General features: G+C 45.9%; 2 protein-coding genes across 3 annotated transcripts in view; both read left to right on the top strand.

Annotated features, from left to right (window-relative positions):
- PRSS3 (serine protease 3) overlaps positions 1-6618 on the top strand; it is a 47657-nt gene extending 41039 nt beyond the window's left edge. The window contains 4 exon segments of the mRNA XM_054502811.1: positions 4141-4300; positions 5315-5568; positions 5972-6108; positions 6410-6618. Of these exon segments, the coding sequence (XP_054358786.1) occupies positions 4141-4300; positions 5315-5568; positions 5972-6108; positions 6410-6562 (704 nt within the window). The 3' untranslated portion in view covers positions 6563-6618.
- A 15485-nt stretch (positions 6619-22103) lies between these two features.
- The window catches only part of UBE2R2 (ubiquitin conjugating enzyme E2 R2), a 102581-nt gene continuing 97529 nt past the window's right edge, over positions 22104-27155 (top strand). Inside the window, exon 1 of one of the 2 annotated variants that reach the window (XM_054502809.2) lies at positions 22104-22778. In XM_054502809.2, coding sequence (XP_054358784.1) covers positions 22602-22778 — 177 coding nt within the window. In that variant the 5' untranslated portion in view covers positions 22104-22601. The remainder of the gene's footprint in view (positions 22779-27155) is intronic. The other variant, XM_054502808.2, reaches the window with a different exon arrangement.

The raw sequence follows: 27155 nt of genomic DNA, 5'->3' as shown, positions 1-27155 counted from the left end.
ATAAAGGAGAGAACAATATCTGCTGCCTACCACCTCAGTGAGGCTGCACCAAGGATCAGCTCAGAGGAGGCAAAGCAGAATGTCCCATGGCAGAGCATGGAGGCCCTAGAGTCAGACCACCATACTTACATCTCACCTTTAAAACCTACTGGCTGTGTGGCCTTGAGCAAGTCACTTTAGCTCCAGAAAGCTCATTTAATCATCTGGAAAATGGGCAATCGCATAAGTGGTTGTAATGTAAAATGAAAAAAAAACATTCTTAACTTATATGAGTTACATGCTGTATAGTAAGTTACATGGTATATAGTAAGCACACAGCAATGATTCACTGTTATCATAATTGAAGGACAGTGGTTTGATGTGCTAAGCACTCAATACAAGCCAGAAAGATATCTTAGAGAAGAAGACAAATCTATAGTTCAAAATGAAGAGTACCAAGAATGGCATGTCCTCCAAATTGAGCTTGGGCAGCTGGATCTGAACCTATCCTACACATCTGAGTCTACAGTATGAAGTAACAGTCTCCACGTATAGCTATCTTCTCTGCCTGTAAAGTCATTCCTTTTTGAAGAAAGCTGACCTCAGACTATATTATGATCGTTTAAGGAAGAGCGCAAAATACTGGAGAAGGCTAGTCTTCAAGCTCTAGATACAGAAAATCCTCATATTCTTGGGTGTTCCCTTTCAGAAAGAGAGTCAGAGCCACAAGCACTGATCCAAAAATCCCCTTCTCCAAAAAAAGTTTCCATCTTCTGCCAAGGTTCACCTCCCTCTTTAGTGCACACTGGTGTCTACAGTTGCTACAGCAAGAGTCTTTCCTTATCCTCTAAGGCAGGAGTTGTGTGAAGACCCCATGACAAGGGGACAAAATGAAACAACATGTTTAGGGGCAACACAGGAAAAGCCCATATTATCAGTGCTCCAAAACCTGGCTACCTCAGGCTTGGCCAGTTATTCGTGAGCAGAGAGGTGTGTCATCTACATGGCAGTCATGGCCTGGATGGGTCTGGAACTGTGGCAAGGTAAGGCTCTGAGACAAGGTGCCAGGAGAAAGATGAATTCAATCATCTATTTCTGCCAGGAAGAAAAGCAGCAGGAAGGAATCAGATGTACAGTTTGTCCTCTGGGGACTTCTGCCTTGATCCTCAATAAATCTCCTTTTAGATGTCACCTGCAGCAATTCCCACACTTCACAACGCTCTCCATGGCTTCCGTTGGCCTTATGGTGAGCTCTGCCAAGATCTGTATTCTTGAGCAAGACAGAATCCTTCTGAATCTCAGTCTCTTCCTCTATAAATGGAAATAATTTTGCTCTGCACAAATCACAATTAGCATGTTTGTGGGAAGTCAAACTGTGAAACTCAGCATAACTGAAAAGCAATGTACCACTGTTGCTTATGTGAAAACTCTTGTAAAGCTGTCAGGCACCATGCACCATCTAAGTACAGCAGTGTTAGGTATGAGCCCATCAGTGATTAGAGGGGATATGGGGTGAAGAGGGGGTCTCTGAGCAGTGGATCTCCTGACTGTGGGGAAGCTGGCTCAGTGCCCATGCCAGGAGCTGAACCTGAAGGTACTCTGTGTGTGCTCTCAACTCCACAGGCCCCACGTTCACATTTTTTCCAATTCCCTCTGGTTTCCATTTGCTTCCTCCCTCTAGACCCCTGGCCATGTCCAATCTCAACACCAAGTTTCTGAGCTTTTCTCATTTTGCTCACCGTCTCCAGAACATCCCTGTTTCTTTTACCTTTCAAAGAATTTAAACTTGAACTCTGCTCACTCCTGCCCATCACCAACCTGAGCTCAGAGTTGCTGAGAAGGGAAAGCACCCTCATAAGGAATCTCCTCCTTTCCTTACATCATTAGACTTGAGTGCAGACAGCATCTCCATCTCCACACTGCTCTGGCCAGGTTGTGCCTCAGTCAATTACACAACTGTGTCTTAGTAGCCTTGGTAGGGCCCAAATCAGGATATTCTCTGGGAAGATTCACTTGATACTGAGCCCAGCATAATCTCACTGCATCTAAAATAGAAAATTCTAGACCCACCCCTCCACATCTTCGTTATTGATCCTAATATGTGACCCATTTACCATGTGCTAAAATCTCTACTTACTGCTGATTCTCAGATCAGATGGTAACCCAGATTTACCATGGTCCAAACTCTGACATCTGATCAGGGGCAGGTCATTCCGGTTTAGGCTGTCAGCCCTGAGCAGGTGGGTCAGTTTGCATCACCCTGAGTGCAGGTTGCCAGGACAACCGTGAGGCTGCATAAAAAGAACCTATGACAGGATGCACATGAGAGAGACAAATGGCTTCACATTGAAGAAGGGGAGGAGTGCGCCATTGGTTTTGCATCCTCCAGATGCACTGAGTAAGCTCCTACCTAACCTGTGTCCCCTCCTTCTTTGAAACACTTCCCATCCTTAAGCCTTGGTAGGAAGGAGAGCCATCTGGAAGCCCAGAATCCTATGGAATGCTAAGTCTCCCTTCTCCTTACCCCTTAGTGTTGGAATTCTCGATACCCAAAGTCTTGGATTTGACCTCTGTGCACAGTGACTGCAGAGAAGCATATTCATATTCACAAGAATGAGCCTTAGATAAGACTTTCCTCCTCTATGGGGGCTCCAGGACACTGAAAAGCCAAGCTTGTTACCAATGCTTGCCCTTCCTTAAGTATATTAAATACATCCCCAATAGTTAAAAGGATTCCTAAACACCCAGGCCATTCTCCATCCTTCTAACCCTCATCTCCTCGGCCTACAAAAGCCCAGCTGTGTGATCCGGGGCTTGGTTTCCCCTGTCTTCCCCATCCCAGCATCCTTCCAGGAAACAGCTAGTCTCCCTCTCTGCTCTCAGAAGGCAAGTTTCCTTATCACCTGTGAATCACAAACCCACAGAGTGGCCAAACATAGCCGAGCTGATGCAAGACCCTCGGAAGGGGAAAGCTGCAGGTGTGTTTGTGCTGGGAAGAACTGTGACCCTCACCTCACAGACACCTCCTCTCCTGATTCTTGGGAGGGTATAAGGACAGGCCTTCCACCACCAGTCAGGCACACTCTACCACCATGAACCCACTCTTGATCCTTGCCTTTGTGGGAGCTGCTGGCAAGTTTCATGACCTGCCTCAGGGCCCACCCACCCCCTTTCCTGGCAGACACATGCCCTGCCATTCTTGCCACCTCTCCTCTTTTGACTGCGCTCTGATATTCTATTTCCTTCATCTGACATATCTCCTTCCCATCCTCCTTGGGCTCTCTTTAAGCCTCACCTGTTTCACCTTTTCCCTCATTTCACTCCCACCACTGTCATTCATCCATATCCGAGCTGTGGTTGGAGAAGCTGGGAAGGGAGACCAGGTGGGGCTGGCCCATGAAATGAAGTGGCAGGCTTCAGGCTTGGCTCCAACAGCACCAGTATAGCACCACTATAGCTGCTCTTAACCTCGAATGCACCTGGGGAGGTTCAAAAATTACTCATGCCGGAGACTCAACCCTAGAAGTTCTAACTTCATTTTTCTGGGGTGCAGCATGTGTACTGGGCTTTTAAGCTTCCCAGGTGATTTTCAACATTTCCAGGCATGCAACCAAAGTTAAGAATTGCTCTTCTATTGGCCAATAACAAAGTCTACCTTTGTTATGCCAAAGTGAGCCTGGGGCTGCCCTCAACTCTGCCCTCACTGCACAGATCTGAGCTATGGGGGAAGCTAGTCATGGTCAGGTCTACCCAGACAGGGGGTTTTCCTAGCTTGGCCAAAGTCTCCTGACAATCCAGGGCTCAAATAGCCAGGGCAAGTACACAGGTGATGAATAAAAGAGAGAAGCACTCAGTGGGTGAGACAACGACATACCAACTGCTATCCCACTGGAAGCATTTTGAGGACATTCCTTGCGTCCTCAGCCTGGTGATCCCAGGAGAGATCTGAGCCCCCATAGTGTACCTAGCTACGTGCCCTGCAGACACAGAGACTTGGGAGCCACACCCAGTGATGCTCACCAGGGGTGGCAGTACTCCCTCCCTTACCTGGCCTCACTGTGCTTGTTAAGGATTTCTAATTAGCAGGAAGCAACTGCAGGCTGGGAGCACCACCCCTAACATGCTACTGACTTGCCTTCTCCCTTCCTATTTCCACTCCAGTTGCTGTCCCCTTTGACGATGATGACAAGATCGTTGGGGGCTACACCTGTGAGGAGAATTCTCTCCCCTACCAGGTGTCCCTGAATTCTGGCTCCCACTTCTGCAGTGGCTCCCTCATCAATGAACAGTGGGTGCTGTCAGCAGCTCACTGCTATGAGACGTAAGCGTGGGGCCCCTGACTGCAAAGCTCCCCGCCAGGCTGCCTGGGAGAGCTTGGCTTCAGCCCAGGGAAGTACTGAGGTTGGGTAAGACGGATGGGAGAGGTGGTGGAGAAGAAAACTTGTTGACAGCAGCTGACTCTCCAGAGCAAGGCCAATCCATGAAACAGAAAGGGTTGTGGTCATAAAAGCAGGCAGGGATAATCTTGGGGTGGTCAGAGCTAGTGACAAAAGCAGGCAAGTACCTTTTGCTGGTTAGCTACACATTAAAGCGATCTAAGACAGAGTTTTTAAAAATACTGATGCCTGTATCCTATCCCAGGGCAATTAACTCAAACTTTTCAGGAAGATGGTGTGAATACCAGTGAGTATTTAACACTCTACCTCTGGTAACTGTAGAGTGTATAGACAGAGCTGAGAACCGCGCCTACACGAAGAACTCTCAAACCTGAGTATGCGTCAGAACCACCTGCAGGCTTGTTAAAGCACAAATCACTGGGTCCCATCCCCAAGGTTCTGATCAGTGGGTGGGGGTAAGGACCAAGAATTTACATTTCTAACAAGTTCCCAGGAGATGCTAATGCTATGGCTACCCTTGGATTAGATTACACAGAAGGGTGGTGCTCACTAGGCCAAGAAGGGAGGGAGGAACAGGCGCTGTGCGCAGTTAGCAAAGACCTGGGGTGAAGAATGCTGGGAAAACTACAAGGAGCTCTTTATGCCCACAGTGCTAGTGACTGTGGAGATTTGTGGGAAAGAGGCTGGGAAGGCAGGTTGAGGAGCAGCCTCCAGTGGGATCCCTTTGATTCTTCCCCACCCCACTACCACCAGCCTCTGAAGCAGAAAGGTCCTGGGTCTCACACCTGCACTGACCCACATCCTTCTCCTGCCCATGCAATATGGCCACACACCCCACCCCATGCCTCCAGAGCTGTCCATGAGCAGTGAGCTTGGAAGGTGGGATGGGTGCCTAGGCTGTGGGAGAAGGTCTTCACCATGCCTGCCCTGCCCATCAGCCACATCCAGGTGAGACTGGGAGAGCACAACATCAAAGTCCTGGAGGGGAATGAGCAGTTCATCAATGCGGCCAAGATCATCCGCCACCCCTAATACAACAGGGACACTCCGGACAATGACATCATGCTGATCAAACTCTCCTCACCTGCCGTCATCAATGCCCGCGTGTCCACCATCTCTCTGCCCACCGCCCCTCCAGCTGCTGGCACCGAGTGCCTCATCTCCGGCTGGGGCAACACTCTGAGCTTTGGTGGTGAGTGGGACCCTTTGTCCTTCTACTTCTCCCCATCCTCACAATTTCCAGAACGAAGCATGCCCCTTTATTTGAATCCTCTTGCCTCCCAGCTTAAGACACATTTCTAGCGCCCATTACACACAGTCTCTGCACTGAGCACCAGAGAGATGCAAAGTCTCAAGGACTTGGCTCCTAAAATCAAGAGATAGGACAAATGGAGAACTTGCTGTGATCATGTCTTGGGAGGGGTTCAACAATGATCACTCTGGGAACTAAAAGCCAGAGTCCCTTGCCAGAACTTACGTTTTGGAGTCCTCTCCAGGGGCAGTGTTCCTCTTCAATGTTCCATCCTAGATTATTGTCTCCTTCTCTGGCCTCACCCACATTTCTACTTTCTTTGATCTCTTCCTGATCCTCACAGCCGACTACCCAGACGAGCTGAAGTGCCTGGACGCTCCGGTGCTGACCCAGGCTGAGTGTAAAGCCTCCTACCCTGGAAAGATTACCAACAGCATGTTCTGTGTGGGCTTCCTTGAGGGAGGCAAGGATTCCTGCCAGGTGATTTGATCCTTTCCCATGCTGAGGCTCCCACCGATACCCAGGCCCCACCCGGGAAAAAGATTTGAACTCCCAAGGTGGCGGGGCTGAGGAGGCTCCCTGCAGTGTCCCCATGGAGAAATGAGGAAGGCTCCCTTGTGCTGCACGCTGCCTGCTTAGGAAGAACAGAGAATGGGCCACCGTGAGAAGGACGTGGAGCCACAGAGCTGGCTGGAAAGCGGTCTTTTAAGGTTCAGAGTAAATGTAGCTATATTCCTCCTCCATCTCTCTCTTTATACAACTTGTCCCTTCTTCTCCCCAGCATGACTCTGGTGGCCCTGTGGTCTGCAACGGACAGCTCCAAGGAGTTGTCTCCTGGGGCTATGGCTGTGCCCTGAAGAACAGACCTGGAGTCTACACCAAGGTCTACAACTATGTGGACTGGATTAAGGACACCATCGCTGCCAACAGCTAAAGCCCCCGGTCCCTCTGCAGCCTCTATACCAATAAAGTGGCCCTGCTCTCACTGCCTGTGTGTGTGCCGGCTCCCTCACACTCCTTCACACTGGAAAGCATCCTCCAATCTCAGGTCAGACAGGGCTGTCCCCCTGAAAGGTAAGCAGAGCCCCCAGCTCCCAAAATGTGTTCCATGATACACTAGAGTAGCACATACAAAGAGATGGAATCCAAAAATAATACGAAGCTTAGGACAAAAGGGGCACTGTTTTCTAGAGAAAAGTGTTTCAGAAAGGTGGTCTTTGGGCGGGCGGTATTGATTTTTATTTGGGCTTCTCACAGTGGTTAGAGCTATTCTGCCTTCAGAACAATCACAGCACAGAAAATGTGTCAGCATCTTCGAGGTGGCCCAAAAAATCTGACGAGCTGAATCTTATTGCTAAGATACAACAATCATGACAAATGCTGTTGGTGATGACGTGCCTCTCCCAAGAACGTGTCAGCACCAAGCCCTCCCTTCTCTTTCACCTGGAAAATCGGACTCAAGTAAATCTCCCTGGCCCCCTAACTCTTCCCTCAATTCCCTAGTTCCATCTCTGTGAGCAGGCTAGAGAGATGTTCCGCCTACCATAGCGGGAGCCAGACTGCGACTTGGGAATCAAGCCCAGCACTGCACGCTGCATTTTCATTTTCTTTGCCTTTGTGGTAGGACGCTGCAGTGAATCCCACAGCTAACACCAGCTCCCCACTCTGACCAGGGATAGAAACTAGAGAGGGTGAAGATTCACCCATTTGATCAATTAACTGAGGAAGGATTCATTTTCATAAAACCTGCTCACCTTTGAGACACCTCAAGTGAGTTATTTGCGACTCTTTTAAAAATGTGGAAGGAAGGACATCTGAGGGCTGTGACACCATCCAGCCACTCTGGCCGCACGTTGGCTGGCTTGCACCCACTGCACGCAGCAGAGGAGGGCAGGCCCCGTGACACCTGTGACACCTGCCAAAGCCTCCTCCTGGCAATTCTGAGAGGGTCCATATTGGGGATGTAGCTCATCCAAGCTTGTCACTGAAGAGCCAAGCAAGCTTCTCTTTGAAATTCCACCTTTACCTTCTGTCCCAAGTGGTTGTGGACACCTCTGGGAGCTGGTACCAAGGGCCAGGAGCAGCCAAGGGAGACAGACAAGTTCAAAGCACATTTCCAGTTACAGGGAACAGAGCACAGGCCTCCAAGTGTCCATGGAGCAGCGTGCAAATTGCAGTGAGGAGTAGAGGAAAACCTCTACATGGAGCACAGCATTCCTGGCAAACACAGGGGACTGCAGTCCACATGCTGTGGAATACACCCAAGTATGCATCAGACACTTGTTTGGTGAACAGTAAATGTGTAAGATCAATTACCTTGAGAGGGCCATCTGTGCTCCAGATGTGTGGTTCATGTGAGGAGACGGCTACCACTCACTATCTTCCGAGGAAAACAGGGCTCAGGGCTTGCACACAATGGACAGATACACACGGGTCACCCAGAGAGTCACTGCATACAAACATCACTTTGTTCAACATGGATTTTGTTTTTATGGAGTCCAAACGCAGACCCTAGTTCACCTTACAGCCTTGGGTTTGTCTGCTTTTGGAGATATATATCCAGTAGATAGATAGACAGACAAGACAGATACATTTTCTCCCTTTCTTACCATAATGTCAATGCCTCGTCTGAATCTCATCATCACTCAAGAGTCAAGGGAAGAACCAAACGCTTCATATAAACAGGGCTGGGTGGGGAGCGTTAGTTTCCACTGTTTTCTGTCTCCATTCAGATCATTCCTATCAAAGCCCAGCTGGTTATCTGAAGCCAAGAGACAGACATAAGGATCCCAATGGCCTTCCAGATGGCTGCTTCCACCTCCTACCTGGGCTACTCAGACTCTTTATACAGGAAAGTGAGTCACCCCACTCAGAAGGGTTGCCAGCAGAAACACGGCATGAAAATCACAGATAACCATGGGATTTGTTCCAAGTGATCAGTGTGAAATAAACCACCACCACCACCACCACCAAAAACACAAAACAAGCAAAAAAAAAAAAAAAAAAAAAAAAAAGGCTTATTCAAAATCCAAGACAAAATACTGTGTGAGAGCCAGGCCATGGCGTTGCCTTTTCTCAGGCCACACAGCTTTCCCAGTCCATTTGCTCACATGGAACCGTGAGATGTGAAGGTCTGCAGAGCATGTGCTCGGGATGGAGGCTGGTACTGTTCACCTGTGGGTCCAGACCAAAGGGCAAAGAGACAGAAAGCTGCAACTCTGTCCACCGCCATGGCTTAGGCCCTCCTGCTCACAGAGGCTCTGAAGAGCCCCCACCTCAGCCTTCACACAAAATATCTCCTTCTGGCTCAACTACAGCTAGGCTGGAATGCCGTGGCACGATCTCTGCTCACTACAACCTCAGCGTCCAGGGCTCAAGTGATTCAGCCTCCCAAGTAGCTGGGATTACAGGCATACACCACCATGCCCAGCTAATTTTGTGTGTGTGTGTTTTTAGTAGAGACAGGGTTTCACAATGTTGGCCAGGCTGGTTTTGAACTTCTGACCTCAAGTGATCCAAAGTGCTGGGATTACAGACATGAGCCACCGCTTCTGGCCCAGGCCCTGTGTTTTAAAAAAATAATTTCGACTTTTATTTTAGATTCAGGAGGTACATGTGTAGGTTTGTTACGTGGGTATATTGTGTGATGCTGAGGTTTGGGACACAAATGATCTCGTCACTCAGGCAGTAAGCACTGTACCCAATAGGTAGTTTTTCAGCCCTTTCCACCCTCCTTCTCTCTTCCCTCTAGTAGTTGCAGTGTCTACTGTTCCCATCTTACATCCATGTGTACCCAATGCTCAGCTCCCACTTATACATGAGAACATGATATTTGGTTTTCCATTCCTATGTTAATTTGCTTAGGATTATGGTCTCCAGCTCCATCCATGTTGCTGCAAGGGACATGATTTCATTCTTTTCATGGCTGCATAGTATTCCATGGTGTATATGTACCACATTTCCTTTATCCAGTCTACTGCTGATGGCCACCTAGGTTGATTCCATGGCTTTGCTACTGTGAATAGTGCTGTGATGGACGTGCAAGAGCATGTGTCTTTCTGAAAGAACAATTAGTTTCCTTTGGGTATATGCCCAGTAAAGGAATTGCTGGGTGGAATGGTAGTTCTGTTTTAAATTATTTCAGAAATCTCCAAACTGCTTTCTTTATAATTTTTCCATGAACTAATTTACACTCTCGCCAACAGTGTATAAGCGTTCCCTTTCCTCTGCAGCCTCACCAGCATTTTCTATTTTTTGGACATTTTAATAATAGCCACTCTGCAAACAACCTCTTTCAAGGCCAATGTGAGGAAGAGCCACAAACATCCCTTTTCCCGAAGAGAATTCTTGTCTGCCCACTGGTAGAATTCTTGTTTTCATCTGTCTTTCGTTGTTTGTTTTTCAAAGAAAAACCAAAGGTAAAGTGGTATGATCTTCCACACCTGAACCAGTTTGTAGCCACCAGAGCTTGCTGGGAAGGGGTCCCTCAAGGATGCATTGATCTTGTCACCTGGAATTTGAGAGCTCAAGAAGCCCCGTAGCAACCTGCCATACAACTGCCCACCAGCGCTCATTCTTTCATGGGATTAGCTCAATTCTGGCTCTGCAGACACTGGCAGCCACAGGTGATAAAATCCTGGGCCTCTGTGGGCTTCCCTCATCACCCAGGGCCACAACGGGCTGCCTGTCCTAGGCAGAGACACAACAACATTCTCTTAAACTGAAATTAAGCATAAATCCACTTCACTAATAATCATCTCAGGGCACAGTCCCTGCCTCCTTCCTCAGGGATTTTAAAACACACATCTCTGACCAAACAGGTAGGTGAGATCTGACTTTAAAGGGGGGGAAATTGGGATGAATTAGGGTATGAGGAATGAATCTCAAGTGTTTTTGTGTGGGGACAGGCATCCACATCCTGAACTGTACCTGAAGATGGAGAAAAATGCAGCAGAGGAGAAGAGAAACAAAGGCGGACAAAGCGGCTGAAAGTCATTGAAAGCTTCTCTCGTGGTTCTTTCTGGCTCTGGTTGCTTTGCCAAGGTCTTGGGTGCAGGCAGGGCTGACTCTGGCTGGGAGCTGCTGGCTCTGGGAGATGGAAGAGTCACTTCACCTCCAGAAACCTCATTTGATCATCTGGAAAATGGGCAATCTCAAGGTGGTTGTGATGATAAAATGAAAAAAACATTCTTAATTTGTATGAGTTACATGCTGTATACTAAGTTATGTGGTATATAGTAAGCACACAGAAATGATTCACTGTTATCATAACTGAAGGAAAGTGGTTTGTTGTCCTAAGCACTAAACACAAGCCAGAAAGATGTCTTGAGAAGCAGACAAAGAAATTTATAGTTCAAAATGAACAGTACCAAGAATGGCATGTCCTCCAAATTGAGCTTGGGCAGTTGGATCTCAACCTATCCTACACATCTGAGTCTACAGTATGAGGTAACAGTCTCCACCTATAGCTATCTTCTCTTCCTGTAAAGTCATTCCTTTTTGAAGAAAGCTGACCTCAGACTATATTATGATCGTTTAAGGAAGAGCGCAAAATACTGGAGAAGGCTAGTCTTCAAGCTCTAGATACAGAAAATCCTCATATTCTTGGGTGTTCCCTTTCAGAAAGAGAGTCAGAGCCACAAGCACTGATCCAAAAATCCCCTTCTCCAAAAAAAGTTTCCATCTTCTGCCAAGGTTCACCTCCCTCTTTAGTGCACACTGGTGTCTACAGTTGCTACAGCAAGAGTCTTTCCTTATCCTCTAAGGCAGGAGTTGTGTGAAGACCCCATGACAAGGGGACAAAATGAAACAACATGTTTAGGGGCAACACAGGAAAAGCCCATATTATCAATGCTCCAAAACCTGGCTACCTCAGGCTTGGCCAGTTATTCGTGAGCAGAGAGGTGTGTCATCTACATGGCAGTCATGGCCTGGATGGGTCTGGAACTGTGGCAAGGTAAGGCTCTGAGACAAGGTGCCAGGAGAAAGATGAATTCAATCATCTATTTCTGCCAGGAAGAAAAGCAGCAGGAAGGAATCAGATGTACAGTTTGTCCTCTGGGGACCTCTGCCTTGATCCTCAATAAATCTCCTTTTAGATGCCACCTGCAGCAATTCCCACACTTCACAGCACTCTCCATGGCTTCCGTTGGCCTTATGGTGAGCTCTGCCAAGATCTGTATTCTTGAGCAAGACAGAATCCTTCTGAATCTCAGTCTCTTCCTCTATAAATGGAAATAATTTTGCTCTGCACAAATCACAGTTAGCATGTTTGCCACCTCAGCCTGGTGACCCCAGGAGTTGAATTATGGATGTGTCTTGACATGGATTTGGGAGATTTATCCTGTTGGAATTCACTTAGCTCACTGAATTTGTAGGTTTATGTCTCTTGCCAAATCAAATTTGGAAAATTTTTGGTCATTATTTCTTCAAGTACTTATTTTGCCATGTCCTCCTTTTCTTCTCCTTCTGGGACAACAGTGTTCTGAATGTTAGATCCTTTGTTGGTCCTACAGGTTCCTGACACTCTGTTCCCTTTTTTTTTCCAGTCCACTTTCTCTCTGTTCTTCAGCTGGGGTAATTTCTATTGTTCTATCTTGAAGTTCACTAATTTATTTTCTCTATCCCTTCCATTCTGCTGTTGAACCCATATGCTGAGGTTTATATTGTTATTTATATTATTATTTTTCAGTTCTCAATCTCTTCTTTGTATCTTCTCTTTCTTTGCAAGCATGTTTGTATTGCTTGTTGGAGGCTTTTGTTTGTTTGTTTGTTTGTTTTGAGATGGAGTCTCACTCTGTCACCCAGGCTGGAGTGCAGTGGCATGATCTCAGCTCACTGCAACCTCCACCTCCCAGGTTCAAGTGATTCTCCTGCCTCAGCCTCCCGAGTAGCTGGGACTACAGGCGCGTGCCACTATGCCTGGCTAATTTTTGTACTTCTAGTAGAGACAGGGTTTCACCATGTTGGCCAGGCCGGTTTCGAACTCCTGACCTCAGATGATCCACCCCACTCGGCCTCCCAAAGTGCTGGGCTTACAGGCCTGAGCCACCGCACCCGGCCATTGGAGGCATTTTTATCATGACTGCTTTAAGACATCTATCAAATCATTTGAATTTCTTTGTCATCTTGGTGTTTGTATCTATTCATTATCTTTTTTAAAAACACTTTTTAACAGACTTTATTTACTAAAGCAGTTGTATGTTAAAAGCAAAAATGAGCCCAAAGTACTGAGAGGTCCTATGTACCCTTTACCCTTTCCCCAAATGCGCAGCCTCCCCGACTGTCAACATCCTATATTAAAGTGTTACATTGGTTCCCATCAATGCACCTACACTGACACATCATTATGACCCAGAGTGCATAGTTGATATTAGTGTTCACAGTTGATGTTGCATATTCTGTAAGTCTGGACAAATATATAATGACATGTATCCACTGTAACAGTATCATACAGAATTGTTTATTGACCCCCAAAATCCTCAGTGCTCTACCTGTTCATTCCTCACTCTCCCTAACTCCTGGCAATCACTGATCTTTTGACTGTTTACATAGTTTTGCCTCTTCTATAATGTGTAATTGGAATCATGCACTATGTCACCTTTTCAGATTGGTTTTTTTTCACTTAGTAATATGCATCCCAAGTTCCTGTTTCGCAGCCAGGCACAGTGACTCAATGCTGTAATCCCAGCACTTTGGGAGGCTGAGGTGGGCATATGGCTTGAGCCCAGGAGGTTGAGGCCAGCCAGGGCAACATGGCAAAACTCTGTCTCTACAAAAAATACCAAAAAAAAAAGTTTCTTCATGTCTCTTCATGGAGAGAGGGTCTCACTCTGTCACCCAGGCTGGAGTGCAATGCCACCATCATAGCTCACTGTAACCTCAAACTCCTGGCCTCAAGCAATTCTCCCACCTCAGCTGCCTAAGTAGCTGGGACTACAGTGTGCACCACTACACCCAACACTTTTTTTTTAATTATTTATTTTTTTGTAGAGATGAGGTCTGGCTATGTTGCCAGACTAGTCTCTAACTCCTGGCCTCAAGCCATCCTCCTGCCTCAGCCTCATTTCTTTTTAGTGCTGAATATCCCATTGTCTGTATGTACCACAGTTTATTTACTCATTCATCTACTGAAAGTCATCTTAGTTGCTTCTAAGTTTTAGCACTTAATGAATAAAGCTGCTATAAGCATTTATGTTTAAGTCTTTGTGTGGACATAAATTTTGAACTCATTTGGGAGTTATTTTTAATAGATACAAAGTCTCAGCTTTGCAAGATGAAAAGAGTGTGAGGGTGGGCGGTGGTAATGGTAACAGAGCAACATAAATGTCTAATACCACTAAACTGCATTCTTCAGTGTATTTTGCTGCAATTTTTAAAAAATAAAAAACATGGCCCTCATACAAAAATGTACCACCTCACTTTCTCCGTAAAATTATTTTAGCAAGGTTCTAGTGGTAACAGAAATCAAAACCTTAAAAACATGCATATTCTTCAAATCAGTAATTCCATTTCTAGAAATGTATTCTAGAAAATCTGGCAAGGGAATAATATTGTAAAGGGAATAATATTGTAAATACATTTGGCATGAATTTTTTCAAACAATGACAAGCGGAAAACCACCTCAATGTTTCAGAATAGGGGATTGATTAAATATCACTCTGCGTATCATCACACAATTAGCTATTTACAATTATGATCTAGATGAAGAATTGAAACATGAAATTTTGTTCCAGTATTTTGTTTTGTTGAAAAAAGCAGATCACAAAACTGTGTGTGTGTGTGTGTGTGTGTGTGTGTGTAATGCTTTTCAAGTGATTAATCTAGACAATTATCTGACAAGCATCCAGAGATCATGTTAAAACTTTACGCAGATGAAGCTTGGGGAAACTGTCTGAACATTTTATTCGCACAAAAAACTACATCCACCATCCCTGAGTGCTCGTTCTGGGCCAGGCCTTTTATGTATACAGCTCATTTAGTCCTCACAGCATCCCTTCATGGTAGACACTTTCATTATTTCTGTTGTGTAAATAATGACTCAGGAAAATTGAGTGCCAGGCCCAGGCTCACAGCCAGGCCTGGACTGGGCTTGGCTTACCTGGTGGGAGATGCAAGGGCTCAGGGTGATCTCCAGAGCAGGAGATACTACACAGATGTGGAAACCTACCATCATTTCTCCAGAGGAAGGAATGCACGGTACAGCCCATGCTGTCTGACAGTGGGAGGGAGAGGAAAAAAAAGGAATGAGTCCCAACCCCCTTTTGTTTCTTTATATGGCTCCCAGGAGCTTGTTTTTCACCAAGATTGTAGGATGTTGGTTTTCAAGGCTACCATGTAGCTGGGAGGATGTGATGAGCATAGAGCAAATAAATTACAAAGCTCACTATTCTAACCAAAATTCAGCCTATGTTCTTGAATAAATGCTCCAAGATTACAGCAAACCTTTAGATATTTTCCAGAGTTCTGAAAAAGTTACTTCTATTTTTCTGAGTTTGCTTTTATGAAGATAGGAATTTTAGAAGGTTCCTAGCTTGCCATTTTTACTGACATCACTTCCAAAGACACTTTTTATTTATTTATTTTTTTTGAGATAGAGTCTTGCTCTGTTGCCCAGGCTGGAGTGCAATGGCGTGGTCTCGGCTCACTGCAACCTCCACCTCCCAAGTTCAAGCGATTCTCCTGCTTCAGTCTCTCTAGTAGCTGGGATTAGAGGTCCATGCCACCATGCCCGGCTAACTTTTGTATTTTTAGTAGAGATGGGGTTTTGCCATATTGGCCAGAAAAGTCTCAAACTCCTGAACTCAGGTGATCCTCCCGCATCAGCCTCCCAAAGTGCTGGGATTACAGGTGTGAGCCACTGTGCCTGACCCCAAATATACTTTTAAATACATTTCTGAACTCACAAAAATGTAGAGGAAGTACAAAATGATCACACACACACATGCACGCATGCACGCAAACAATCTAGAGGTGAAACTAAAGTCATCAGTCAACACAGAAGCCAGAGATGCCCTGGAAGTGTGCCCAAACCAAAAACCTAGAGCTTTGTTAGTTAATATTGTGGCTGCCTGAGGTAGTACATAGGAATTGGGGCAATCAATAGGAAAATAAAAATACTTTCTTTTTTAAAAAGCTGGGAATGAGATGTCAATAGGGGACACTGAAGTGCTCTGACACATTCCTGGGAATCTAGAATTTTTCTGGTTAACTAACAGGATTTGAACCTGACAAAGTAGGAAACTGAATCTGAGACCTCCACATAAATCCAGGCACCAAAATGCGCTATATATTTAGTGGAAAAGACAAAGCTGGAAGGATATGACAAGTGAACCAATAAGCAAATCAGTCTCTGCAGGCGGTGGATTGTAAAACATTAATAATTTTAATAGTCTTCCCTAATATTTCTAACCAGCTTTACTTTTATGCTGGAATTTGAATTTACACCATACTCATAGTCCAAGAAAACTCAAACCAATAAATCTAACTAGAATGGTTCCTGATTGGTCCTGCTTCCAGAGCCAAGCAGAAACCAAGCAAATCATCTCAATTTTGGTCTCTCAGGAAACCCAAAGTTAAAGTTTAGACAAATATGAGCAATTTATAAAATTTAACAAAGAGTTTAAGGGTCAAACTACCATAAGCAGGAGTCAACAGAAACCATAAAGAGAAGAACAAGACATAGAAAAATACAAATATTAAAATTATAACAAACTTTATACTCAGGAAGTAGGTTTAAAAGCATGTTTAAAGTGAAAAGATAGAGATCAACACAATGACTATGGGGAGCATTAAAGGGGCCATTGGTCCACGCTGGAACTTCAAAGTAGGTTTTCTGAAAAAGATGATGCTTGAGCTTAGGCTTGAAGGACAGTAAATAATTAACCAGGAGGAAAAGTGGTGAGGGAGTTTCAGAGAAAAAGATCATAATGAACAAATACATGGAAGCACTGAATAGCAGAGGGACTTCAGGGGAAATTATAAACATTTACCTATTACTACAGTAACAAATGTAGAGCAGAGAGGAACAGGAGATGCCTGTACATTACATTAAGAAGTATAGACATCATTTAATAGGAAATAGAGAGTCAAAAAAGGATTTTAAGAAGGGAAGTCTCATGATAATTATGTTTTAGGTAGTCTGCGTTTCAGTGGTGAGGGCAGAGGGGCAACACTGAGATGTCAGGGATCAGTTAGGAGGCTACTACACAGCTTAGGTGAGAGATGTTGATGGTCTGAAAACCAGGGTGATAGTAAGAATTGAGAGGACAGACAGGTTTGAGAAACAGCAGAAAAAATTAGCACAACTTGTGATGGACTAGCTATGTGGAAGATAGCCAAAGCAATCCTACGCAAAAAGAATGAAGCTGATGGCGTCACACTACCCTACTTAAACCATCTACAAGGCTACAGTGACCAAAGCAGCATGGCCCTGGTATGAAAACAGACACACAGGCCAATGGAACAGGTCAGAGAACCCAGAAGTAAAGCTGCACAGCTACAACCATCTGATCTTCAACAAAGCAGAGGTAGTTCAACATACACAAATCAACAAAGATGACACATCACATCAACAGAAAGAAGGACAAAAACCATAAAATCATTTCAAGAGATGTAGAAAAAGCATTTGATACAATTCAAAATCTCTTCATGATAAAAACTCTCAAACTAGGCATTGAAGGAGTGTATAATACCTCGACATAATAAAGCCTACATATGACAAACCCACAGTTAACATCATACTATCATAGCTTTCAGCTTTTCCTCTAGGAACTGGAACAAGACAAGGATGTCTATTTTCCCCACTCATATTCAACACAGTACTGGACGTCTTAGCCAGAGCAATCAGGCAATAGAAACAAGTAAAAGACATCCAAATTGGAAAAGAGAAAGTAAAATTGTCCCTCTATGCAGATGACACGATCTTGTATCTATAAAAACCTAACAACTCCAGCAAAAGCTCTTAGATCTGATAAATAAGTTCAGTACAGTTGTAGGATATGGCCAGGCGTGGTGGCTCATGCCTGTAATCCCAGCACTTAGGGAGGCCAAGACGGGAGGATCACCTAAGGTCAGGAGTTCAAGACCAGCCTGACCAATACAGTGAAACCCCGTCTCAACTAAAAACACAAAAATTAGCCAGGCATGGTGGCATGCACTTATAGTCCCAGCTACTCAGGGGGCTGAGACAGGAGAAGCGCTTGAACCCAGCAGGCAGAGGTTGCAGTGAGCCAAGACTGCTCCACTGCACTCCAGCCTGGGCTACAGAGCAAGACTCTGTCTCAAAAAAAAAAAAAGTTGTGGGATAAAAAAATCAACATACAAAAATTAGTAGCATTTCTATACACCAATAATAACTAGCTGAGAAAGAATTCAAGAAGGAAATCCCATTTATAATAGCTACAAGAAAATAAAATACTTAGGAAAAAAATTTAACCATGTTGAAAAAAGTTTTACCATGTTGACCAGGCTGATCTCGAACTCCTGACCTCAAATGATCTGCCTGCCTCAGCCTCCCAAAGTGCTGGGATTACAGGCGTGAGCCACTGCACCTGGCCAGCTTTTTAAAATTTAATATGTTAACATATATGTAAAACTTGGACACTACTCTTAAGGAGCCACAGTCTTCCTCTAAAATTAGTAGTGGGCCTGCCGTGGTGGCTCACGCCTGTAATCTCAGCACTTTGAGAGTTTGAGGTGGGCGGATTGCTTGAGCTCAGGAGTTCAAGACCAGCCTGGGCAACATAATGAAACCTTGTCTTTACTAAAAATACAAAAATTAGTCGGGCGTGGTGGCACTGTGCCTGTAGTCCCAGCTACTCCGGGGGCTGAGGTGGGAGGATTGCTGGAACCCAGGAGGCGGAGGTTGCAGCGAGCCAAGATCATGCTACCGCACTCCAGCCTGGGTGACAGAGCAAGACTCTGTCTCAGTTTAAAAAAAAGAAGAAGAAGAAGAAGAAGAAAAAGAAGTACCCTGGTTGGAAAGTACCAGGTGATGCCTGACACTAAGCGTTAAGTGCTCTGTTTTCTTTTTAAAAAAAAAAAAATTATTATTTTTTAAATTTTAATTTTGAGTGCTGTTTTTCTTTACCACCAGAGGGCACCAATCAGGCAAGTCAATCTACATGCCATTATGAAACAATATGAGAAAGCTCTAGGAAGCTGTTTCTAGCATTCATTCTTTTTAACAAATATGTTTTGAGCACTTAATATGTGCCAAACATTGGAGTAGCTGGTGTAGAGTTTTGGAATTTATAGTCTTGAGCACCTACTATGTGCTTGAGAGAACAGATAGGCATGGGGATAGAGGGTAGGGTTCAATTTGTGATTTTGTGATTACTCATTGTCTTCCTGTCCTTGGCCATGAGTCTCTTGAGAACAATTACTTAGTGTCTACTTTGTGTCAGATGGTGTGCCTGTTGCTGAGGATTCAGGCATGAATAAGACACAGTGGCAGTCTACTAATAAACAATGTCTTACTGGCTAGAATAAAAACACATGAGCTAGTTCTATGGAATTCCAGTTCCTGTGACCTGAGAATAAACAGCCTTGATTATAAAACTCATTAACACATTGAGCTTCCAACCTCCCAGCATAGAGGCATGCCCACAGTGGATGCTTAGTGAGTTTGTGAGTTGACATAAGCCCAGGGGGCTGCTTCTGGTCTGGATGCCAGGTGTATGTTCCAGTGGGTTAGACTAGGGCTTCATCATCCTCCAGGTCAGGGTGGGGCTGTGATGAGTTTTTGTGGGTGAAATGCTTTGAAGATGACCTTTCTACCGATTTATCTGCTCACCGCCTTGCTATTAAAGGTGGCAACATCATCTTTCACATTTCTGGGTCAGCAATCCTCTTGTCCCTAAATTGACTGGTACTGGAGGGAAAGACAGAATGGGACATAAACCATCATTTTGATAAGAAGGGCTACATTCACTAGGATACTCCCTCTTCTCCGAGGGGAGCTCTAATTCCAGTAGAGTTCGGTCTCAAGACCTGGACAGTAGCGTTGGCAGCTAGAAAAGGATGTTTTAAAACACTGAGACCTCATCTTTTAGGGGGAAAAAAGGCCAAAAAAAAGGAGGGGGGCTGCTTAAGTGTGGATTGTGTAGAATGACTCCATTCCAAAGGGTACAGTATAGAAAAGGGGAGGAAGGGGCAGAGTAACTTTACAGTAGAAAGACTTGACACACTTCCTCAGCCAGACAATCAAGGTCAACATCAACATTGCTAAGTCATGTTGCTATTTGTGCCCTTAATATGATGTGATGAAATGGCATTTCACCTCTGTGATCTTACCCTCAAAAACTCATAATCCCAGTCTAATCATGAGAAAAGCATCACAATCCCAATTGAGGGACAGTCTACAAAATACTTGACCAGTATTCTTCAAAACTGTTAAGGTCATCAGAACAAAGTCTAAGAAACTGCCACAGTCGAGAGGAATCTAAGGAAACAGGAAAATTGAATGTAGTCTGGTATCCCGGATGAGATTCTGGAACAGCAAAAGGTCACTAGGTAAAAATTAGGGAAGTATGAGCTTCAGTTAATAGTGATGTATCAATATTAGCTCATTAATTGTAATACATGTACTCTACTAATGTAATATGTTAATAAAAGGGGGAACTGGGCGCCGGGTGTAGGGGAACTCAACTATCTTTTCAATTTTTCTATAAATCTAAAACTGTCCTTGGCTGGGCACAGTGGCTCATGCCAGTAATCCCAGCACTTTGGGAGGCTGAGGTGGATGGATCACCTGAGGTCAAGAGTTGGAGACCAGCCTGGCCAACATGGTGAAATCCCGTCTCTACTAAAAATACAAAAATTAGCTGGGCATGGCGGTACGCACCTGTGGTCCTGCTACTTGGGAGACTGAGGTTAGAGGATTGCTTAAGCCCAGGAGATTACTGCTAGAGTGAGCTATAATCACTCTACTGTACTCCAGCCTGGGCAACAGAGTGAGACCCTGTCTCAATAAAAGGGGTGGGTAGTGGTGGTATCCAGAATACAGCTATGCCTTAAATTTTTTTCTTTCAAGTTCCTATGAATCATTTACTATGTGCCAGTCACTACGCTAAATGCTGTACATACATCTAATCATTACAATTGCTTGTGTTGGGTATAATTAATCCCCTTTTACAGAAGCTGATTAAACAGCCGGGTGTGGAGGCATGCACCTGTAGTCCTAGCTACTTGGGAGGCTGAGGTGGGAGAATCGCTTGAACCTGGTAGGCGGAGATTGCGGTGGGCCGTGATCGCGCCACTGTGCTACGGCCTGGGTGATAGAGCAAGACCCTGTCTCAAACAAAACAAAACCAAAAAACAAAAAACTGATGATACAGGGAGAAGTAATGTGTGGAACTAGGGTTGGAACCAAGATCTGTCTAGTTCCGAAATTGTGTGTGTAGAACTCTCACAGTATTCTGGCTTTTCTAGGAAATGCTTTTTAGGCCGTTATCCTAGGACATGCCTTCCTAAGAGAAAGGAGTACTGTATTCTGAACCACGGGGACCAAAGACTGTCCCCACATCTCACTTCGGTTATGATTATCTCGAAAGTCCCTCAGTTCCAGGGTGGACATTCAAGCCAAAAGCACCTATAAGGGGTCAAAGTTCAACCAGTAGTTTATTTTACAAATGGCGAAGGCGAAGGGAGCACTTGCCCCAAATCACAATGAGAAGGGCTAGAGACCCAGTTTGTTATTGTCTCTTTATCCTCACAACTTCCTCTTTGTAGTTAAGAAGGGAAGCAGAAGCTGACCTTTCTGTCTCACCCCGTTTCTCACGTGGAACTGCCGCACCCAGGGTGGGTAACGTGCCAAAGGGCACACTTGCCTGTGGGCTGGCCTACGGGAAGGTCTGTTCCCACCGAAAAGACCCACATTGTCAGCACATCCTAATCAAGTAGCTACTAAGTGGAAGGACCGCAGACTGGGTGTCACGGGGAGGGGCCTGCAGCGACCAGGCCCGTCCCAGGATGGCTGCTGAGGCCTCTGGATCCACAGTGGGGAGGGCCCCGAGAGCCGGGGGACCTGGGTTCCCTTCCCGGGCACGCCTTTGGAACTGCGGCGTCCAGCCGTACAACCGTCACTCCGGGGCCACGGCAATCCTTGCGCCCACCCTCGGTCCCCGCTGCTTCTGGGATCTTTATGGGCGGGGGACACGCGCCGGCGTCACAAAGCGCCGCGACCGCGCGGGAGGCCGCGAGGAGGCGTGGAAGCGGGAGGAGGAGGAGGTGGTAGTGGAGGAGAGCCAGGCACGGTGGGGGGAAGGGAGGGAGGGGCACGCGCACGCGCGTCGGGCCGCCAGCCGCTGAGAGCCGCCCAGCACCCGGCGTGCGCCCCTCCTCCCTCTCTCCCTCCCTCCCTCCCTCCCTCCCTGCTTCTCGGCTTCGTCGCTCCCGCGGCGCGAGGCGCTCTCGCTCTCCTCCTCCTCCTGCGCCGTCACCCCTCCCCCCGCGCAGCCCCCGCCGCCACCGCCGCGAGACCCCCGCACGCCGCTCTCCCCCCACCCTCTCCAGCCCCGCGCGCCCTCCGGCCCCTGCGGCCCCCGAAGAGAACGAGAGGGCGAGCGAGCGCGGCATTCCCGGGCTGGCCCGGCCCCCTCCCTTCACCATCGCCGGCCCTCCGCCGCCTTCCTCCGCTTCCACCTCCTCTCCCCCCCCCCAAGTTGAGGCCCCCTCCGGGGGGGGGAGGCCCGGGACCGGGACCCGGAGCGAATTCTCCTAACTCCCTCGACCTCTCCTCTCGCCCGGCCCGAGTGTGAGGAGAAGGGCCCGGCCCGGCCTGCGTCGTGTGTGAGGAGGACCCCGGGCGGGCCCACGGGCCGTGTGGGGCCTGGTCCGGCCCGCCGGGTGTGTGAAGACCGGGGCCCGGTGCGGCCCGGCCGGAGGGCGAGCGGAGGGGAGGGGCCTGGTCCGGCCCGGCCGGTGCGTGAGGACTGGGGCCCGGGCCCGGCGCCGCCGCCGCCGCCGCCGCGATGGCCCAGCAGCAGATGACCAGCTCGCAGAAGGCCCTGATGCTCGAGCTGAAATCCCTGCAGGAGGAACCGGTGGAGGGCTTCCGGATCACCCTGGTGGACGAGTCCGACCTCTACAACTGGGAGGTGGCCATCTTCGGGCCCCCCAACACCCTCTACGAAGGCGGCTACTTCAAGGTACCCTCACCCTCCTCCCGGACCCTGCCTTCGCGGCCGAGGCCTCCGGCTCCCCGCCGCTTTCTGCAGTTCCTGGGACCAGGAGTATGAGCACGGGCGAGTGGAGAGGGCTTCTCACCCGTGCAGCCCCCTCCCCCATCCGTGGAGGCAGGAAGGCCTTGCTTGCCGAGTGCCTTTTCTTTGTCATGGGGGCGGGGGCTCGGGCGGGGGCGGGAGGGCAGGCTGCACCGGGAAATCGGAGAGCCTCTCTGGTTAGGGTAGTGTCTACGGGCGGAGGAGGCCGTCTTTGTTTCCCCCGCTGAGGGTGGGTGGAAAGAGCGGTGGTCTATCTGTGCTTTCTTGTCCTCCCGTCGGAACCCCTCCCTGCGCAGGCTGGAACTGCCCCAGAGGGCAGGGTGACCTGCACCGACTGGATTGGACTTTTCTTTTTTGGGGGGTGGGGGTGGGGTTGGGGTGGGGGAGGGGCACCAGCTTGTCATTTCAGAAGCTGCCGAGTGCCCTGACATTTTGAGGATTTGTTGGGCTTCTTGGGTAGTGGTAGTGCCAACTTTGCATTCCAATGGGTGGTGGTGAAGAATGGGACCCTAGGGGTGGTAAAAAAAAAAAAAAAAAGGGTGCCCGCGTCGTCTTGTCATTATCCATTTGGGGGAACTTTAACCCTCTTTCCGTTCACATTCTCTGCTTACCTCAGTCACTGGTTTTTTCAAAATGCCCTTTGTCCTCACCATGCCACCAAGTTTGCCAGCCTTTTTTTCTACAGGTAGAAGTATCCACAAAGGGTGGAACGAGTCATGTAGGGAGGGAGATTGATAGCTTCCCACTTTCAGATACAAAACTGAAACCTGCTCAAGTGGTTAACTCTAGCTAAAGGGGTGGTCTCACAGATGACAAATATCATCTGAGGCGAGATCGTTTCTCTGGGTGGGATGTATGGTTCCTTAGCGACCACAGACATTGTTTCTGTTGTTTTATATGGTTTTAGAACAGTGGTTATCATTCCAGAATCTAATGATTTTTTTTTAACTCCGAGGTAGTTAACTTGGAGATAATGAATGTTTGTTTTGTTTTGTTTTTACTTGAGTGTTTTTGCAGGGAGGAATCACAGATTGAAAGTTTGAATGTTTTAAATGATGGGGGCAGAGAGAGGAAATGAGTGCTTAGGAATCCATTTAGTTTTATTTTTTTATTTTCAAAATTAAGTAAAATAGGCCAGTGAGTCAATTTTAGTTTGGAAGGGAGGGGTTATCTTGGCACAAGTTTTAAATGAGTATCTTAGTCATGTAGTTGTGATGTGTATTTTTAGGACTACCCAATTACTTAACTCTTGTTTTCTACCCTTCTAAAGGTGGAAACCTCAGTTTTATGCTTGAAATTAGGTCAACTTTGTAGGAAATGGGATTGATACAGGAATGTTTAATATTCACTACTGTATAGTCACTGAGTACCTAGGAAAAGCACGTTTTTAGAATATTATGTAAGCGCGGTACCCCTACCAACTGTTAGGCTTCATCTTTTGTGGTCAGCCTACCCTATACTTTTCAGATGGAGATATTTAAAATTACTAAGAAAACATGCAAGTTATTAGTAACAAAGTGGAAAAGGTATTGCTGTGTTTATGTTGAAGCATATTCTGTTGTCAAATATAAATTTTTATGCATACTGGAAAAATTAGTTGTACAAAATTGAATGTATGTGATGCTTTTCTTTTTTTTTTTGAGACGGAGTCTCGCTCTGTCACCCTGACTGGAGTGCAGTTGCGCGATCTTGCCTCACTGCAACCTCCGCCTCCCAGGTTCAAGCTATTCTCCTGCCTCAGCGTCCCAAGCAGCTGGGACTGCAGGCGCACGCCACCACGCCCAGCTAATTTTTGTATTTTTAGTAGAGATGGGGTTTCACCATATTGGCCAGGCTGGTCTCGAACCCCTGACCCTGTGATCAACCCGCCTCGGCCTCCCAAAGTGCTGGGATTACAGGCGTGAGCCACTGCGCCCGGCCATGATGCCTTTTCTGACAAGAAATTGTTTAGCAAAATCTGCTGGCTAATGTTAGTGGAATAAAGTTTGATTTCCAAAAAGTGTCATTGTTTGGTACAACCGATATTTAAAATAAATAAATGGGTACTAGTTAGAATAATCTCACTCCAATAAAGTTAAAAACAACAGCAAAAAAAAACAAAACAAAACTTGTACATGAGATAAGATAATGGGTTGCAAATTGTAATATTTGTGCATAAGTCTGGGAAAGGAGTGTGGAGAACCCTCTCTGAAATAGGTAGTATGGAAGGATTCCTTGTGTTAATACACTGATTTAAATTAAATGCTTCTGAACTTCAGTCCTTGTTTAAAAAGAATGATTTAATCTCCTGCTTTGTGATGTTAGATTTCTTAAGCTTTGAGTGTTTTTACCTTTAATTCTGACATGTATGAAAATTTGTAAACAGGTTTTATGGTTTAGTCTTGTGTGAGAAGTTTGTTAGATTTTATTTTCGACTACTTTTTCCCTTATATGGCCTTTTATCCCATTAGTCGTTCATTAGAAAAAGGCAAATTTATGGTCATGAGCAGTTAACCCTGGGGATATGTTTAAAACCATTGTTTTTATTTTACTGCTTTTGTCTTAAGACAAGGCTTTTAGTGTATTTCACTACAGCTGCAGTTAAAAGTTGGCACAAAGCTTTCCCTACCATATCACTCTTCTCCCTTATTAAATGTTAGTCCTTGAACATTTAGTATAATTTATTTTCAAGTTAAACTCTTTTCCCTTTTTGGCATAGTCATTCGTGAAGGCAGTGGGACTGCCAGTCATTCTTTACATTTTTCATACTGTAATTCCTTTAACTTTTATATATTAATAGGTTTCTAACTGATCTTTTTCACCCTGAAATAGTTGGCTCTTGTCTCTTAACCACAGGATCTGCATTGGAGATTTGTGAGACCTGTATTTCACAGAATTTTTTTATTCATCCTGCTTTTGCTTATTTAATATCTCCAATCCATGTGATTCTTAGTTTTGGGCCATATAGATGTAGGATGGGCAAAGATAGTTTCTTCTGTCCATTCTGAATACTATACAATCTTTTTTGGCCTTACTATCTTTTTGTGTAGTTTCTTATTTTGCTACCGAAGCAAGTTGGAATTTTATTGTTACTAGAAAAATAAATTGTGGATCAAGTCAGTAGCTAATGAAGACTTTTAACAAGTTCACCCCCTTTCTTTTGAAAGGAACTTTTTCAGGTTCTTTCTCTGTCACTTAGTTTGGGGTACAGTGGTGTGATCATGGCTCACTGCAGCTTCTACATGCTAGGCTCAAGCAGTCTTCCCACCTCAGCCCCCTGAGTAGCTGGGACTACAGGTATGACTACGCCTGGCTAATTTTTTTTTCTTCAGTATTGTTAAGTGAGGTAGGATCTCACTGTTTTGTCCAGGCTGGTCTCAAACTCCTGGGTTCAAGGGATCCTCCTTTCTCAGCCACCCAAAGTGCTGGTTTTACAGGCGTGAGCCACCATGCCGGGCTGGAACTATCTTTTCAAATAACTCCTGCTAAGGATTGTAGCTTAGTGTGGGTGCTTTAGTACTGAACCTCCTTGGAACTTTTGCATTATTTATCTAAAGCATTATAGCAGTGAGTCTAGAGCCAGAAAGAGTGCCTCTTTTATGATATGCATAACAAAAAAAATTTTTTTTTTTTTTTTTTTGAGATGGAGTCTCACTCTTTTGCCAGGCTGGAGTGCAGTGGCACGATCTCGGCTCACTGCAACCTCTGCCTCCTGGGTTCAGGCGATTCTCCTGCCTCAGCCTCCCATGCAGTTAACTTTTTATAGTTTTTTTGTTTTTGTTTTTTGAGATGTGTCACTCTGTCGCCCAGGCTGGAGTACCGTGGCGCCATCTCAGCTCACCGCAGCCTCTGCTTCCTGGGTCCAAGTGATTCTCCTGCCTCAGCCTCCCAAGTAGCTGGGATTACAGGCGTGCGCCATGAAACCTGGCTAATTCTTTTTGTATTTTTAGTAGAGGCAGGGTTTCGCCATGTTGGCCAGGCTGGTCTTGAACCCCTGACCTTAAGTGATCTGCCCATCTCAGCCTCCCAAAATGTAATCCCAATTAGAGGCCTGAGCCACCACTCCTGGCCAACCTTTTATAGTTTTGATTTTATTAAATAATTTGATTGAGATAATGAAATACAGATGTGTTCCATTTTTAGAAAACTCCAATCTGACAATTTAGAAAGTATTTGTTGTATACTTAAAGTTTTCCTTATTAGGAACATCTTTATTAGACTCAACAGACATACATATATATATATATATGTGTGTGTGTGTGTATGTCAGTGTTGAGTCTAATTATATATATATATATATATATATTTTTTTTTTTTTCAGAC

Source organism: Pongo pygmaeus, chromosome 13 (genome assembly GCF_028885625.2).
Source record: "Pongo pygmaeus isolate AG05252 chromosome 13, NHGRI_mPonPyg2-v2.0_pri, whole genome shotgun sequence".
Lineage (NCBI taxonomy): Eukaryota > Metazoa > Chordata > Mammalia > Primates > Hominidae > Pongo > Pongo pygmaeus.
Note: the sequence above shows the minus strand (reverse complement) of the source record. Positions and strands in the feature narration are given on the sequence as shown.